Source organism: Aythya marila, assembly GCF_965140915.1.
Source record: "Aythya marila genome assembly, chromosome: 2".
Taxonomy (NCBI): domain Eukaryota; kingdom Metazoa; phylum Chordata; class Aves; order Anseriformes; family Anatidae; genus Aythya; species Aythya marila.
Window position 1 is genome coordinate 148,970,136 of NC_139043.1, and position 18,703 is coordinate 148,988,838.

Consider the following 18,703-nt stretch of genomic DNA (forward strand, 5'->3'; position numbering starts at 1 on the left):
TCTGTTGGTAGACAGTGCCTTAGAAAGACACCCTTTTTACAATGATTTGCTGTGCAATAAACAGTACATTAAAAAAAAAAAAAAAAAAAAATCTGAAAAGATGGTGAAAATGATTTACTTTCTTTCCTTTATGTGGAATTTACTATCTCTAACATCTGTGGTATGGCAAGGCCATCAGAGAGGCAACTGAAGAGGTTTTACTTTTCATTTTAAAGGCTAGGGAACTATGAACAGGCTGGAAGATATATGCTGAAAAGTTTAGCAACCTGATCAGAAACTCCCTAAAGCAAATGAAAAATACTGAATTCAGTTCGTTTTCTGTTCCCTTCCTGAGAAGACAGAGGTATTTTCAGGACACTATTGCAAGAACCCTACTGCAGAAGTTTACTTTTTTGGTTAGTAGTATTCTTAGAATGTCAGTTACTTAAAGAATGTGCTAAGTCATTTATCTTGTTGCAAATAATTTTATTTTGAGAATAATTATTTATCAGGAACACAAAGGTTAAACAGCACGATATAGTCATTAGGTTTGTCTCATCACTGATATAAACTGAAAAGAAGTTGCATGAATTCTGTTCTTCCTATCATCTTATAAAAAGGAATTTATATTAAGTTGATGATATAAAATTAATATTCTCAAATATTGTTGATAACTTCAGCCATAATGTTCTCAAGGAAAAATAACTATTGGCATTCCACTTACTGCTAACCTTTATTCATTATACTTAGCTTCCTAGAGTACATCCTGTTAATATCAATACAATATGTATGGATAGAGAACATCTGAAAATGATATGTATCCCTCAAAATATAGCTTGTGCATTCCAATTTAGTTCTGAAGGAAGGGAAGAGATTGCATGACTGTAACACAGAACAATTCTTTTGTACCTGCCAAGCGGAATTGCTGCAAAGTAACACAGATCCATCTTTGTTCAACAAATCCACAAAACTTGATGTATCTCAAAATCATAAAACAGTTGAGGTTGGAATGGACCTCTGGAGGTTATTTAGTCCAAACCCCTGCTCAGGCACTGCCACCTGGAGCCAGTTGCCCAGGACCACATCCAGGTGGCTTTTGAAGATCGTCAAGGGTGAAGAAACCATGACCTCTTTGAGCAACCTGTGCCAGTGTTTGATCACTCTCACCATTAAAATATGTTTCCTTATGTTAGACAGAGCATTCTGGTGTTTCTCTTTGTACTTATTGCCTCTTGCCTTGTCATTACCCACCTATGGAAAGAGCTTGGCTCCATCATTACTCCCCCTACACCACCACCACCCCACCCCAGTCAATTAAGACCCTTTTGAGCTTTCTCTTCTCTAGGCTGAACAACATGACCTTGGTTATTCTGTAGAAACCTCCTCAGGTCTCACAAGTGTCTCTGAACCATGACATTCTGAGATGAGGCAGGCTCAAGACCTTCAGCCTAGGTAAAATATATAGGTGTAGGTAAAATATCAAGATAGGTGAAACATGGGTAAAAAATAAATTTAATCATGGAATAAAGGCAATTCTTAATCACAATAGAAAGAGGAAATATTCACGTTGCTCATGTAGGTACTGCTTTCTTGGAAGATAGCAGTTTTGAATGTACACAGAGGCTCCTTGAAATATTTATGTTTTCTAGGGCACTGCTCATCCACAAAAATGCTATTGAAGTCTAATAGAAACTCTGTTCAAAAGCATTTGAAAATAACATTATCCAAAATGGCAAATGTCAAGGCCTCAGTTTCAAATAAATAAGTGTAGGAAAGTGTAAATTCTCGTATCAGTAAATTTTGAATATTAATTAAATATGAATCTTAATCAAATGAGTACAGTTTTCAGCATTCCTCAAACTCCTGGTGAAACTGTATGCTTGATGCTAAAATTACAGCTTGTGATTTAATCAGAGGTTGTCCCTGCGGGTTCCTACTGAGTCCCGCCACTAAACCACCACATCCCTTAGTGCCACAAAGGACAGCATGACTCCATGCAGGCAATCAGAGCACAAGTGAGACAGAACACAGAGTTAGGAATATTAGGGGAATATGACTTCTGCCCAGGCTTCTTTAAGTACTGAGGCCTGCTGTGTAGCATTTCTCAGTTGAAGCACCATGTTGCCACAACCCTCTTACTCTGTGAATACACATACTTGGTAGAGCTGATCAGTGTATCATTTCCATCTAGGGAAAGCATGAAGGGAAAGTGAATTAAGCAACTCTTGTTCTGATCACCTGAGATGTGAGAGTAGTAGTACATAATGCCTATCCTTGAACCACAATGTAATTTTCATACAGGTGTGTGCCACACCAATTTTGAAAAACTGATTTGTTTCTGTTATAGGTAGAAAAACTGCTTATTTTCAGTTCTTTTAAAAATACATCTTACATTGTTGCACAATATGGCAGGTTTTGCAGAGGATATTTTCATATATAAAAAGCTGTTTCTATTGAAAATATAGGAAATAGAAATAGTTCCATTAATATTGTTTTCCATAGTGTTCCTTTAAAGGAATCCTAAATCCAATGGTTTGGCTCTATAATTAAATTGTCATTCTGGAATGTTCCTTCTTTCTTTGAGAAATACATCCTGATGGGAAAGGCTAGCCTGAATAACTAGCTAGTCAGGTGTTACCTGTAACTCAGAAATATTCTCACAGTACTCACAATATTTTAAATACCTTTCTATAATGCCTCCTCAGATTATTTAACATACCTTCGGCATGCTGACAACTAAATGACCGGTTGTTTGTGATCTTTTAGCAGAGCTGCTATCTGGCTTCACTTCCTCAGGGAGCACAAGCTGGAATGGCTATGACAAAATATGGAGTTGAAGTATATCATGATAAAATATTTATTTATTTATTTATTTATTTATTTGACCTAGACAGAACACATGCAGAAATATAACTATCACTTCCTTTGATCTATAGAACAGTATGCGTCTAAATCCTATCACTATAAATATAGTATTACTAATCCTAATAAATGATTAACATGCTAAACAGCTTTTACTTAGAAGTATGGTTATATGTATATTCCTGAATTGCTGTCATTTCTGAAGTGACATTTCTAAAGAAGGTTATAAAATGATGCTTGACTTATATTAGCAATTAAATGAGAAAGATTATCTAGTCTATTTTAAACATAAAGTAATTTTGAAGTTTTATTTATGCAGTTGTTACAGTCATAAATGCAGATTTTGGTTTACCATTTAAATACTAAGAATTTTTCAAAAATTTGATGATAAAATTATAACCACTGAGAAAGAAGTAAACTTGAATTTTAAACACCCTTCCAAAAGAGTATACATCCACTTGTTTCTGTCTACTATGAATTCCTGATTGTGAAATTACTAAATACTAGCATAGGGTAATTAACAAGTTCCTTTCCTCAGTGATTTATTGTACATTGTTTTGAGGGAATAAGAAGAAATAAGGAGTGAAACAGAGAATGGAATTTCATTTCAGGCTTTACACCTCTTTTGGTTAGGACTTCAACAGCATATATGTGGTTCAGAATAATGCAAGTATGAAATAATGGTTCTTCTGCATAGGTGCATGGAATTTCATAATCTGTGAAAGCTCCAGTGTTCACTGAATAACCATTGTAAACTTTTAGTCTTGATTTGAAATTAATGTAGTAGGAAAATACTAACCTTTCCCTTCACCAGTACTCGTATGTAAGTTGTCTGAACATCAACATCAAGCAGAGATGTGTCCAGATGTCTTTGAAACAAAATATGAATAAATGAATCAATCTATTATACAGTCCAGTATATAAACATTTAAGACTACTCAATTATTTTATTACTACTTCACAGTTTGTAAAATACGGCTTCAATTTCAGGTATTAAGTTAAATGAAATATTATTAGCATTTAATATTTTTGGAAGAAAAATATGATCTTCCTATATGTGTAGGGAATGTGTAATAAAATAATGTCTAAGTTCTGTCATGTCCACCATCAGTCCTTCACTACAACTATTGTATATGTTTCAAAATCCTTGTAGAAAGTGAAAAGTTTTTTTTTTTTCTATTAGTTTAGTGCTTTGACTTATGAAAATTCATCTATTAGCTATTAAAATTGTGAAAGTATTTTTCTACTTTTCTTTCTAAAGGCTTAAACAGTACCTTTGTAATAAAACTTCCTTTTTTTTTACAGTGAATTAAAAATAAAATAAAATAAAATAAAATAAAATAAAATAAAATAAAATAAAATAAAATAAAATAAAATAAAATAAAATAAAATACATTGTATTCCCAGAAAACACAGTCTTTTTACATTTCAGTACTGACAGACTTGTCACTGTGACCTGCAAAAGCTCCACTCTAACATCTGCTCTTCTTCTTGTGATACATACGCTCTTGTTCTTGTGACCTGCTAGTGAAAGCGCAAATGCATATTCCCTATTTCCATGCCTTTATAACATTAATTCTCAGGTGAATTTTTAAAACTTTCTAGTTTACATTTCTTATAAATGAACACAGACTACAACACTATATCCAGTATTTTATTACACCTGAACAGATTTTCTGAGCTTCCAAAAAACCTAATTCTTATAATTCAGAAACAATGGAGCAGGCCTGTTTTGTGCAAAATTAATAAGTTTGAAGGGAAGAACACCTGCCATGAATACTATTTCTGTGCTATGAAGCTAGTTCCAACTTTAACTAGTTCCTATCAGAGCTGAAAAAGCTTGTGGATTTCTAACCCCTTTTCGAACCATGAGCAAGGGAACTGTTGTGCTTAGTAGTTACAAATTAAGTTATAATTTAACTTATAAGAGTTATAAAGTCTTCTTGTCATTTTTTGGCATGTTTCATCCACATTTCTTCCAGGTAATGCTCTGTTGTAGTTTAGGAAATAGGACAGACCATAGACTCCTTCCATTAAGCAATATGGACAAGGTTGCCCTACTCTGTTTCAAGAAGAATTTAACTATACAAGGACATGAATTGTACTGGAGCACTTCTAGGGACAGAGAATAGACATAAAATCCCACTCCCTACAATCCTAACCAACTAATGAAGAATGGAAAATATTTTATGTAAATATAAGGGGACAGCACTGGAAGAAACCTGCCTGTGGACTGCAGAAATCATCAATTCAAAAAAGGACTACTGAGACACACTGCTCATTTAGGAGTAACAGAACAACCCAAAGGATCTTTATTTTATACATTTCTGTTTCTTTGGCAGAGGTTTCAAGATTTATTCTATCAATCCCTACATTATTTTTCTTCCACTTGAAAACTCCCCATTTACAAGGAGGAAAACAATTGAAATTCTGCATATTAGAACTTCTGAATGACAAAATGAAGTGGAAAAATAAATAATATTTCTGACCTGTAAACAGAAATATCCAAAATGAACTGGTTGTTTTCTTCATCATCTTTCAAGGAGAAATGAAGCCTAATAATAAGGACAAAAAACATCTCCAGGATCAACATAATTGGGGTGAAAAAAACAAACATTATGGCATATTTAAAATTCAACTGCTAGCAATTTTAGATTTAACACAAATACCCTTTAGACAAAATCACATGATCATTTTAGAAACAGTTGCACTTTTCCTCATGAACAGGAAAAATTACTAACGTTTGAGCTAGAGTCATTCAACATTTGTTTTCTATTCTCTCCACCCAACACTCAAGAAACAGAAATAAAAATAGTGCTGAAGGTCAGTTAACATTAAGATTAGTCTGTCAGTGCAGGGAGAGAGACATCTGCTGGCAAAGTGTCTGATCTGTTGATGTCTTCGTAGTTAAGAAAAAAAAGTACATGAAAAGCACAGACGGCCTGAAAAACAGTGATTCTAACTTCATCTTTAAAAAAAAAAAAAAAAAAAATGCATGCTTGTTAACAGAAATTAAGTTGCCTGTAGCATAAATATCTACATGTGCTTTTCCAAAATAAAAAAGAAAAAAAAAAAGATAAAGATTTGCTTAATTTCCTTGATTCAAGGCTGTAGTGAGGTGGGGGTTGGTCTATTCTCCCATGTGCCTGGTGACAGGAAGAAGGGGAATGGGCTTAAGTTGCGCCAGGGGAGTTTTAGGTTGGATGTTAGGAAGAACTTCTTTACTGAAAGGGTTGTTAGACATTGGAATGGGCTGCCCAGGGAAGTGGTGGAGTCACCATCCCTGGAGGTCTTTAAAAGACATTTAGACGTAGAGCTTAGTGATATGGTTTAGTGGAGGGCTTGTTAGTGTTAGGTCTGAGGTTGGACTCAGTGATCTTGGAGGACTCTTCCAGCCTAGATGATTCTGTGATTCTGTAATATTTATTAAAAATGAGAGTGCATTAGCTGTGTGTTTGTGATCTGGTGGCTGAGTTCTAAAATTTTTGAACAAATCTTGAATAAGGAGATCTATTCTAGTCTTACTAGCCCTACTCACACTCTCATATATTCCCAAGTATTAAAGTAGAGAAAAGATAAAATAAAACCCACCTATAAATGAGATGATTTTATAAATTAGGTATAAGTTTAAAATGAGAGGGTTTGGCTTAATTTAATCTATCTGATACATTAAAACACCTAGATGTCACCTTTCAGTGACATTAAAACACCTAGGTATTTTATATAATAGAAAGAATAGAATAGAATATTTTATATAATAGAAAGAAGCTCAAATTTGTATACATTCTTTCAGCAATAAAAACATCTGTCAGATATATTTTATAACTCCTTGCTCTCTTGTATTCTGATACCATCAACTTGGAAGAAAGCTTAGAGAACTTTAGGTTAATGGATATTTTTGAATGGTAAACTGCAAATGATACAAAACAGCTTTCTTTCCTGTACACACTTCTTTATTTTACTACACCACAAAATTAGAGAATTCACTAAAACATTAACAGTAAAAAAGAGAAGAGAATTGTAAAATTTTCTAGGTGAAAGCTTGAACAGAATCAAGGAGCAGAAATAGTCTTTTCTCAGCAGCACGTTGCTATTCCTCTCAATAACCAATGTTCAAAAAGAACCTTAAAAATAAATTTGGACATTGCATTGGATACTAGACTTTTGCAATAAAAGAGTAACTTTGGGGAGCACCACCTGTCTATTAGCAACGCTTTCAGTGAAGAGCAACTCTTTTCAGTGAAGAGCTATGATATTCTTGCTGAAGCCATAATGACAAAAATTGCTCAGTGATCTGACTTTACTTGAGCACATCCACACAGTAAATTCTAATCCAGAAAACTCAGGTGATATGAACAGGACTGCTACAAACAGTGAACTCAAGGTGACTGTATTGCTTAAACAAAGATAGCTAGAGCTTTGTTCTGAATGTCTCTGCTTTTTAGAGGCATAATTACATTCTATTAATGTAAGATTTAAACTATTTAAGGCTTGTCTTCTTTGAACTAAAAAAATCATTCTTTTGCTTTTCTGTCACTTTCTCAGTTCTGCCAGGTTTACATCTGTTATGAGAGGACAGGATGATTTTGACTAGAAATATTACTTGGACATATTTTCCCACATTTAAAGTAGCTACTTGTACACATTTATCTTCAGCAGTCAAGCTTTCACTATTTTTTTTCCACTATTAGCAAGATGCTCTAAGAAAGAGTCTTACCATGGAAGGTAATAAGAGTAAAGTATCTTATGTCATTTACAGAAAAACAAATTCTTCTGTCGTCAAACACCAAGATATTAAGTTAGACAACCTTCAACACTTAACTTACTGAAAAGTAATTAATTATTTTTCCAGCATCAGAATATAATTTCAGGAGTCAGTTTCACCATCAGGAATATAATACTACACATGAGAACTTGTCAGTTCTCTTATTATCATCTTGTATATCCAAATAGTGGCTCAAATCAGCTATAAAGAAGTTAACCACAGCATTGCTTCCTTACGTACTTTGGCATGTTGACATTTAGAACTTTTCCTTCTGCAGTCACCAGTGTTGGAAGAAGCTTCTCTCTCTTTTTTGGCTCCCTTAACAAGACAGAAAGAAAAATGTTTTATAATTTGTCATTCTCATATTTTCTGTTGTATAGCTAAAATAAAAAAAGAAAGAAGATGGCAAGAAGTTAAGTATACCTTATATTGTCTTTTGCTTTCCGTTTTTCTTCAATATATCTGTGAGTTTCTAATCTAGATTCTGGAGTATAAGGTGTAGGCTCCTCCCAAAATCTTCTGTCTTCTTCATCATCTTCAACTGTCCTCCATGTTTCTTTTTCTGTTTCTCCTTCTGATTGACGGTTTTCTTTGTCCTGTAGGGAGCCTGGGCTGAACAAGATCACAAGAAATGTTATTTTAATTAAATGAATGAAGAGTAACGGTATTGAAAATGTATTCTTGCAATAATTTATTTTTTTTACTTCAATACCAATAGTTGCATAATTCCTACAGAGAATAATAGTTTAGAGATTTGAATAATTTAGTCTGTTCTGCAACTTTCATCAATCATTAAAACATTTTTCAACAGAATAGTTTTCATTGATTTAACTAAGAAGTGATACTATGGTTTTGCTTAGCTGTCTGAAAACCCTGACAGATTTAGTTTCAGGAGCAGAATTTTCAAATGCCTTTACAACCTTCAGGAGCAAAAAAACCTTCAGTCCCTGTTAAGTTTAAGTAGTCGCAAAGTCAGAGAGCAGCAGGTTAGAAATTTTAAGATAGCAACTTTTTACTTACGCATCTCCTCAAGTGCCATTTTAGAACCCAAATACATTTTCCCCTAGACCTAAACTTCTGTAATGTTCAGAAAGTCTCTAGCTATATAAAATGAAAACTCTGAAACCACTGTACTACCTTAAATAACAATTTCCAGCTGTCCTGAAAGAAGCTATCAATCACACCACTTTGGAACCTAGAAAATTTAGTTTGGAGTTCTTGGACAGAACTTCTGTTGTACTGACTACAGGTTAGTAGTTAATAATGTTTATAATTATGTTTTTCATTAGAGACCATAGCTGAAATGCTAGAATCCTGCTAGAATCAGCAATGAAGACAAACATAAGACTTTAAGTGGAATTATATTAACAACATTGAACAAGGAAAACCAAAATTCTTAGTGAAGAAAGAGACGAGTGATATTTACTTACAAACTGCTGCTGCTTACTCTTACCTATCAAATCCAAGCTTAGCTTCCACTTGTTTCTCTTTCCTATCCTTTCTTTCATGCATCCTTCTTTGAGCCTCTTCTTTTTCTTTGGCTCTTTTGAGAAGGTAAGATTGTTCCTGTTCTTTAATTTTCTGTTTCACTTCTGGATAGTTTTGAAGAGCTTGAATCCTCTCTGAACGTTCTATTTCTTTACTATCCAAATACTTCCCAAAGGAAAAAAAAAAAAAAAAGAAAGCAATTTAAATATATGAGAAATGTAAAACATATTTAAATCAATACATCAATTAAACGGCAGGTTAATTTAATATTTCTTTCAAACCTCTAAAGCACAACATAAGTTGTACTGCATTAAAATAATTAACAGTAAGTTGCTATTCAGATCTGAAAATGTTTGTGTGTCTGAGAGCTGCCTTTTGCATTTTCCTGGAATTTTAGTTAGTCATATTGCTATGTAGTAGAAAGAGTCCCTTCAGCCATTTCTGATATTTGTCTGCCTTTTATTAAGCTCATAAAGCTATTACAAAAATATTTCTTTAGATAATGTTCATTTAACTCAGAAATGAGTTGAGTCTACTCTTAAGAAGTTAAGCAAGTGTCTGTGCTTCTCCAAGGGAAATTGGAAGAGCATATTTCAGGATTCTGACTGCCTCTTTCAATGACAGAAAATCATTAGATCAGTCACTGTACAAAACCTCCATCTCAGAATATCTATTTACAATATAGAGCATTTTCACATCAATTTCTACTGTTTTCCTGCCTTGTGTTGTTGGTATGGTACATATTGTTGGTACATTACCAATGACCTGGTAACTTTCTAAAATCATAGTAATAACTTAAAAATACACTGTGCATATATATGTACACACACATATATAAAGCTAAAAGCCAGAACTGTACCATGTATTTATCTTTTCAGAACTTTATTTAAGGATCTCCAATGAAAATGACAGAAAAGTTAACAAATGCATGTGGCTTACTATAATTATTTATTATCACGTTACTTAATACGGTCACCTATTCAGAACAGAATTTAATTTTCTGTGGACAGTAAGAAAAATATTCCTAATTTTCCTACCACAAGCACTTAATTGTTTTGAATTACTATGTTCAGTCAACAAAGCTGGTTATTGATTTGGACATTAATTTAACATTAAAAATCTTACTTTCAACTGATGAAGTGTTGCCACTACAAATTGTCTATAACCTTGAAATTCAGTACATGGGTTACCCACTAGAAACAGTTCCTTCAGATGTATATTATATTTTAGGGTTTCAATACTGGAAAGTTCACCAATGAAATTTGCTGTCAGGTCAAGTTTCTTCAGATCTTCACAGCCTGTTTGAATAAATAAATAAATAAATAAATAAACAAAACAAAACAAACAAACAAACAAACAAACATCATTCAATGTGGCTACTCTATGTGGCTAAAGAGTGTCTAATTGCTTCAGGAGAGCAGAATCCTGATGGATTTCATTTCTTTGTAACTTAAATCTTCACTAACATTGATTTTATTACTGGTTAAATTGTTAATATTGGTGAGAAAATTGTATGTTAACCAGAAGAATTAATTATAAACAGAAACACTAAATTTGCTAACAAAATGCTCTGGGAAATTTGGATCCAGAATTCATTAGCCACTCTTTTTATCATAATATGTCCATGAGTCATAACCTTGATTCTAAGAGTAAAAAAGTTCAGCTAAGAGCAAGCTCAACTTCTGTGCTCATCATTTTAATCACTTATTTTCCTTTGCAGGTCTATTTGGCAAGTATTTTATTCATAATGGAACTGAAAGAGCATAAACAACGCAAAATGATTTATTAGGGGATTTAAATAACCTCAATTTTTGCACAGCTAATTCCCAAAGGTTCTGACTTCTAAGTAAATGACAAATCACAGTAATAAATAATGCAGCCTGATAGAGGAACTTAAAATTTACTGGCATGAAAACAGATGTAAGTTTCTTAGCAAATTGCCAAATAGGTAATGTACTACATATTTCTTCAACTTTTACAAATTTCTGTGTAGCCTATTTGTTTATTTTTCTGTTTGATTTAAACCATCCTCCTGAAACAGCTTGCACACTGTTTAAACAAAACAAAACAAATCAGCTTTTTTTTATTGTTCTGTTGCCAAGGTGGACATTTTATATATTCAGCAACTTGCCTACGCGAGAAAAATAATGAAATAAGTCAAAAGTCAGATTTTATTCAGAAAATATGGAATGTGTTTATGCATGGCTTTAAGTCTTAGGATTTGATCTTTGCACATGCAATTATCATGTCAAGATAAATGGTTAAACATAGATAAGATAGACAAGACTTCGTGTAATGACAGAAAAAAGAATCACCTGAAAAACTGTAAAAATACTCCAGACTGACAATGCAACTTGTGCACAGTGTAGAACCTTCTTTGTGAGACTTTTGATTGCTGAAGATGACTGCTGAACCATTACAAGAGACACTCTTTATATTCCGTATAGCATCAAAAAATATTGCATTGCTCTAGCTAACCTACCTAGCAGATCATCTTAACTTTACAGTGAGGCAATACCAATTCTCTATGGGTTTCCTGAAAATTTTGATCTCCTATTTTGCAAAATATTAAAGAATAGAGCTGTCATAGATGACAACACTGGTAAGAGAATATGTAAAAATCAAGTTAAAATGCACTTAAGAAACTGCAGTGACAGAACGTCAGCAGTAGGAACCACTTGAAACACTGCACAGAAGCTGGCTCCTTCTTCTGACAATCAATAAAGTACAGAATCACAGAATCACAGAATTTCTAGGTTGGAAGAGACCTCAAGATCATCGAGTCCAACCTCTGACCTAACACTAACAGTCCCCACTAAACCATATCCCTAAGCTCTACATCTAAACGTCTTTTAAAGACTTCCAGGGATGGTGACTCTACCACTTCCCTGGGCAGCCTGTTCCAATGCCTCACAACCCTTTCAGTGAAGAAGTTCTTCCTAACATCTAACCTAAAACTCCCCTGGCTCAACTTAAGCCCATTCCCCCTCGTCCTGTCACCAGGCACGTGGGAAAACAGACCAACCCCCACCTCGCTACAGCCTCCTTTAAGGTACCTGTAGAGAGCAATAAGGTCACCCCTGAGCCTCCTCTTCTCCAGGCTGAACAAGCCCAGCTCCCTCAGCCGCTTCTCGTAGGACTTGTTCTCCAGGCCCCTCACCAGCTTCGTTGCCCTTCTCTGCACCCGCTCAAGCACCTCCATGTCCTTCTTGTAGCGAGGGGCCCAAAACTGAACACAGTACTCAAGGTGCAGCCTCACGAGAGCCAAGTACAGGGGGACGATCACCTCCCTAGCCCTGCTGTTCACACTGCTTCTTATGCAAGCCAGGATGCTGTTGGCCTTCTTGGCCACCTGAGCACACTGCTGGCTCATATTCAGCCGACTATCAACCAGTACTCCCAGGTCCTTCTCCGTCAGGCAGCTCTCCAACCATTCCTCTCCCAGTTTGTAGCTCTGCTTGGGATTATTGCACCCCAGGTGCAGGAGTCGGCACTTGGCCTTGTTGAACTTCAAGCAGTTGACCTCAGCCCATCAGTCCAGCCTATCCAGATCCTCCTGCAGAGCCTTCCTACCCTCGAGCAGATCGACATTTATTGGTGGGCATAATCAATAGCTTCCACCCTTATACTTAATCTAAATTCATTTACAACTCAACTGTTTCAATAAGAAAAGGCAAAATCATTCATTTAAAAACCTTACCTTCCAGATTTTCGATTTTTTCAATGTTGTTCAAAGCTAAATTTAAATATTCCAGCTTCTTTAACTTACCCACATTCTCTGTAACAAAACACAGATCCATTATTTCAGTTTCCCTCATGGGAAGGGCATTATTATTTTACTTGCTCACTTGACTATGAACAAACAAGAAAGCAGAAAAATTGGAAGGACAAACCTGAATATATAATAGACTATCAGACATTAATATTTTAATACTAATAAAAAGATTAAAACAGAAATTCTCTGCAAAGCATAAATTGAAATGAAAATAGTATAGTCAAATAGGGAAGGCTATAAACACATTTTATCAAAAGTTCTATAACACAGATATATAATGCAAGAGGACTGGCCAAAAAGCATGGTGAAATATTCCTTTCATCATGAAAGTCATGAATGCTCAGACCATACTTTGTCAAGCTTTATAAAATTTTAGTTTTACACTCACTTATATAGAAAAGCTCGTTGGTGGGTTTTGGGTATATATTTTTAGTATATTTTTAGTATATATTCAATTTTTAAAGATATTCTATCTACAGGGTTAATACAAGAAACTTAAATAATCAATAAATCCATACTGTATTACATTTGGCAGAATTTATGCTGTTTTGAAATAAAGCCTAGAACTATTCTTTTATGTAACACAGACTTGCTTACACAATGTAAGCAATGTACACAATGTATGCATTGTCTATAAAATGGTAAGGGGGTATTCTGGCACAAATGTGGTCTAGGAAACTTCCTTTTCTTCTGGAATTTTTGTGGTAACTGACTTTTTCTGAAAATTGTTTTAAAAAACAACAACAACAAAAACAAACCAACCTTAAGATTTATTTACATTTCTAATATTAGGAAGTAAAGGGGAAATTAAGAAATTAGATGTGAAAATGTCATTTTCAACCAGAATTTTCAAATATACATGATCAGTTGAGAAAGCAGGAGTGGGATGGCCCACAGTTATGGGTTAGTTACTATCTTTTGTGTTTTTACTTTTTTACTAGTGTCATAGTGAATATATGAACACACAAATGTAACAAAAGTAATGGTGCAATAATAAGCAACTTCAAACTAATCTGCTTTTTTGCCATAAAAGTGAAAAACAACGTTGAGGCATGCACTAGCATTCTGGGATACAAAATTTATCTACCAGTTTAATTCGTCAGAGCTCATGTTTCTACAGTAGAAAGTTTGGTAGTGCTGTGTTTGCACCAGTCACACTGTCCTTCACTGCAGCTCTTCCTCCCATAATACATTGTTCAAGGTTTGTGGTGCTATATGTCCATGTACTGAGTGGAAGTGGCATAGTAGGTAACGTTAGTTCATATACTACAGGGGCACAATAGAGGTAAGTAAATAATGAAAAAGTCACACGATTGTATAGATGGCTAGTGGCTTGGGAGCTGGAAGGTAAAGCCATTTGCAGAGGAACACAAGATCTGCAACGCTGAAGGGTCAAGATCCTAAATGTTTGCCTACTTCTTCAGAGAGGCCTAGCTCACCCAGCTAAATGGTGCTGGCAAACCATGAGGACACAAGGGTCTCTGAGATGATCACGCTTTGTGTCAAAAGTATTCACAGCGCTGTTACTGTTGCTGTATGGGAGAATTTCTTTCCTGGTTTCTGAAATATTAGTTAGGTAAGAATCAATTTACATTAATTTCAGGCTTTCTTTTATATAATTTTGTACTAGTTTTGGGCTTTCTTTACAGGAAAGCATTATGTAAAATCTAAACATCACCTGATGTTATTTAATGCACTTTTTTTTTCAGAGTGTAAATCATGGAAGGAGTGCAATACTGCTTGATGTTTATTCTAAGAGAACAGAATTAGAAAGTTGCTTTAATCATAGAAAATGTGCCAGAGAGAAGAATGTTTAAAATGGAGTAGTACACAGGGCACAAGGGGACGTACTACATTGTTTTGCTTCAAGGCAGGAACAAATTTAGTAGATAATATTTTCAGGAATAATCTCTGATCAATTAAGACCATTTGACAGAAATAAATGAGTGAGGATTCTCTTTTTTAAAATACAGTGACCCAAATTTACCCTTAATATCACCGTGATGTAACCAGAATACCTAAAATGACTTATCTAAATCTACTAGACTGTTCTAGGCCAAGAACACTACTAGACTGTACAGGCCAAACAAAAGATAGCAGGCAGCTCTCAGCCAAGGATAGGAGCATTCTATAATCTAGGATCTAAAATGTATTATTTTCACCATGATCTATTGAAATGTGCAGGTCCACAGTGACTGGGTTTGTTCTGTCAGAACAGCTAGCATTTCTTCCTTTGAATACACAAAGGAGATGAAGAGGGAATAGGGCAGTAAACAAACTTCAGCTGTCCCAAAAGCGACTGGAAAATGCAAATGTCATTTGAGAAGTGACTGAAACACAATTATGATACAAAATACACAGTGTAACTCATGATACAGTTCACCGAATTTTCCCCATTCACCACAGTTTTTGAAGATTTGACTGGGAAACCTATCTGATGAAGTCAAAAAGTTTACCTCACAGTCTAATTTACAAGCTGCACTGATTAACTGTTGTACATACTTTCCCTGCAGAGACAAACAAGAAAATTCAAGCATTCATCTAACACACACAGATCATGTCTACGGCTGAGCTACTGGTCTAGGCTCCTCTATAATCAATAAAGAGAAATAGGTTCTTCAAGGTGCAATTTGTCTTACCTTAAATTGGCTGTCTAAAACCAGTGAACTAAATCATGCTCAAATATTCTTTCTTCATAAGGGAGGCTACAGTGACTGGCTAAGATATGAATGTCTAAAAGTTAGGTGACATGAATTCTACCACTTAGCTTACTAAGACCTTGGAGAGAGAGTTTTGTAATTCACAAACAGATGATGAAATTAATTTCTCAGCAAGGACTCATGAAGTTTAGTTGTGGCTGTACATTTCTCCTAAGGTATTTCTTTAATGACAGCTGACAAAAAATGGGATGAAATCTTTTGCCTTAAGGACACAATAACAGTGAGAAAAACAACTTATTTTGGTACAATTTTGATGGAATAGATCAGCATAAAGAAGTTTTTTTTTTTAAAAAAAAAAAAAAAAAAAAAGTATTCTCTCTTAGAAAATATTTATCCTCTCTAAGAAATGCAGATTTTATTGATACAAATACTCCCTAGGAAATCCCTGACAAGACCCTTCAGGGTAGGACAGAGTTGAAAGGACTTAAAGCCATTGCCTACAGATCCTAAGCACATTATTTCATCCTAAAACCTTAGATTTTTTTCTACCTTTCAAGGAACTTCAAAGAATATGCTAATATCATTCCTGAGCATTTCTGATTTTCCAGCCTTTATAAAGCCCTTAATAATATGTTTTAACCTTTGGTTAGCTCTGAAGAGGTCAGGTAGTTGGACTAGATGATCTTTGAAGGAGTCCTATCCTATCCTATCCTATCCTATCCTATCCTATCCTATCCTATCCTATCCTATCCTATCCTATCCTATCCTGTCCTATCCTATCCTATCCTATCCTATCCTATCCTATCCTATCCTACACAGTATCTGTAGCATCTAAGCTTTTCCAGCCCAAGGCCTGATGTCATGTCTTTCTGTGTACCTAGCAAACTTAAAGCTACACCGTAACACCACAAAACATAGATCATATGGAATTATATCTTCTCCTGTGGTACAAGAAGATCATTGAGATTCCTCTGTAAAAACTTGTCTTTATGCACAAAAGCAATAATTGTGTATGAATGAAAATCATTTCAATGTTAAAAAAGCTACTGTTAAAAGCTACCTTATAAAAATTGAATTGAAAAGCAAGCATGAGGATAGCTAGTCTTCTCATGTCACAGTCCATGGTATGCATTAAACTATCTTTCCGTTTGAACTGTTAAACTGTCTTATACCATGAAAACATGATATATGAGTTGTATCTTGACACAGGAGATTTAAATCAATAAAAAGGTGTTCTGCACTCATATTCTAGTGAGTGTATCTCACATCTCGTATCTCAGCACTATCTATGTTTTTCATTTAAAATTTATCTTACAAATTTCTGAGCTTTTTAGAAATCTACTTCCATAACAGGGAAAGAAAAGCTTGTAGGATCAGATTCACAAAGAACTGTTCTGTGGTTACTTACTGCACATTCCCAAAAAGTATAATACAAAAGATTTATTTTGTTGGTTTGTTTATTTTTGTTTCTGATTATGCATGCAATTCCATGTAATAAGAAACATATCCAGAAAACACTTACCAATTTTGGGAATTAGATTATTCTGAAGATAGAGAATTTTCAAATCTCGACACCATTTGTCAAGATATTCTAGTTTTTCTATTTCTTGCTGATGTAAAGAGATTTCTTCCAGTGAAAAAATTTCACAGTTATTATGTTCTGCACGTCTTCGAACAAGATCTTCGGTGACTGAAAGAAATATTTGAAGTCATTGGAAAATATATCACAGAATCATAGAATCATTAAGGTTGGAAAAGACCTTCAAGATATTCTCCACCTGGTTTATGAACAACTTAGAGAATCGTTAAAATCTTTTGTTCCACCACACAAAATAGATATCTAGTATGAACAGCAACAAAAATAGAATCTGCTACAAAAGACAACAAATGCCAAGTAACTTCAGCTCACTCTGCCACTGTAAACATGATTTGTAAAACAGTCACATCACCTGTAACGTTTAGAAAAATACATACAAAAACTGCTGAGTCTTTTGTAAAAGTGTAATGCAAACCTTGCAAAAATGAATCCATCGTGCATTGTTTTCGGCATAGCTTAGATTGCAAAGTGATTCATGAAGACAAGCAATGGAGTGTTTTATACTCTTTTATTTCCTGGTGACACTTGTTCACATCAGAGGTACCAGGGGAAAAAAAAAAAAAAAAAAAAAAAAAAGTAAAATAGCTTCACTCTCATCATATTCTTCTGCCAGCACAGTGTGCTGAGAAATATGCAGGATCAATGTTGAAAGCGGACAGATATTTTCTACTTTTTTCATGCTTGAGGCAAATCCATAACTAATGCATGCTTATAAATGTTTATGGTGGGATGAAATTAATCCTGGGTATTTATTAGGCACTAACAGTTCATCAAAAGCAAGCGAAAGAGTTTCAGTGGCTGAAACTCACCAGAATCTGGGGTTAAAGATTTTCATGTACTAATATTTAATGCCAGGCAATCTTTCAAACAGTGAAAAGTCTCTGTATAATGAAGGTAAAGAAATTCTATGAGAACCAGTACTCACTCTTGAGCTAGATGTTTTTATTTTGCACCAAAAAAGTACTGGCATTCTCATCTCCTTGATAAGCAGTGAACTACAGTGAAGTACTGATTAAAAAATTGCATTTTATCAAATAAGCATAGGTATTTTCATGGCTGCAAAAACCTAAAGAAGCCTAGCAAGCCTTTCAAAAGTTCTCCGAAGAAAAATAGTTTAAAAATAAATAAATAAAATAAATAAAGGCAGAGATCTATGAAAACATCCCTGGAGGTGTTCAAGACCAGGTAGGATGGGGCCCTAAGCAACCTGATCTAGTGGGTGACAGCTCTGCCCATGGCAGGGGGGTTTGGAACTAGGTGATCTTTAAGGTTCCTTCCAACCCAAGCCATTCTATGATGCTATGAAAAGAAGTTGGTCCTGACATGCATTAATGAAAGATATATTTAATTGCTTCTTTATATCAGGGAGATTTTCTCAAATCATCTGTTTTTGTTACTGGTCCTGGAATTGCTGCATGTGTTCTTGTGGTCTGGGCTGGTAAAAGCTGGGTAATCCACACACCAATACAGTCTATACATGTGCATGTCGGTGTAGTTTGTCAATCCACAGCCTCTGGGAAAGGTGTGAAACAGGCTTTATATGTATGTTATATTATTTTCAGATGAACAGGAATAAA

At 34.6% G+C, this 18,703-nt stretch overlaps 1 protein-coding gene across 1 annotated transcript in view; it reads right to left on the reverse strand.

Annotated features, from left to right (window-relative positions):
- The window catches only part of DNAAF11 (dynein axonemal assembly factor 11), a gene marked incomplete at its 5' end in the record, with an annotated part of 28,710 nt that overhangs the window by 9,504 nt on the left and 503 nt on the right, over positions 1–18,703 (reverse strand). The window contains 9 exons of the mRNA XM_082755402.1: positions 2,699–2,794; positions 3,641–3,710; positions 5,331–5,396; positions 7,847–7,924; positions 8,030–8,218; positions 9,060–9,259; positions 10,220–10,392; positions 12,795–12,872; positions 17,052–17,219. Coding sequence (XP_082611528.1) covers positions 2,699–2,794; positions 3,641–3,710; positions 5,331–5,396; positions 7,847–7,924; positions 8,030–8,218; positions 9,060–9,259; positions 10,220–10,392; positions 12,795–12,872; positions 17,052–17,219 — 1,118 coding nt within the window. The remainder of the gene's footprint in view (positions 1–2,698; positions 2,795–3,640; positions 3,711–5,330; positions 5,397–7,846; positions 7,925–8,029; positions 8,219–9,059; positions 9,260–10,219; positions 10,393–12,794; positions 12,873–17,051; positions 17,220–18,703) is intronic.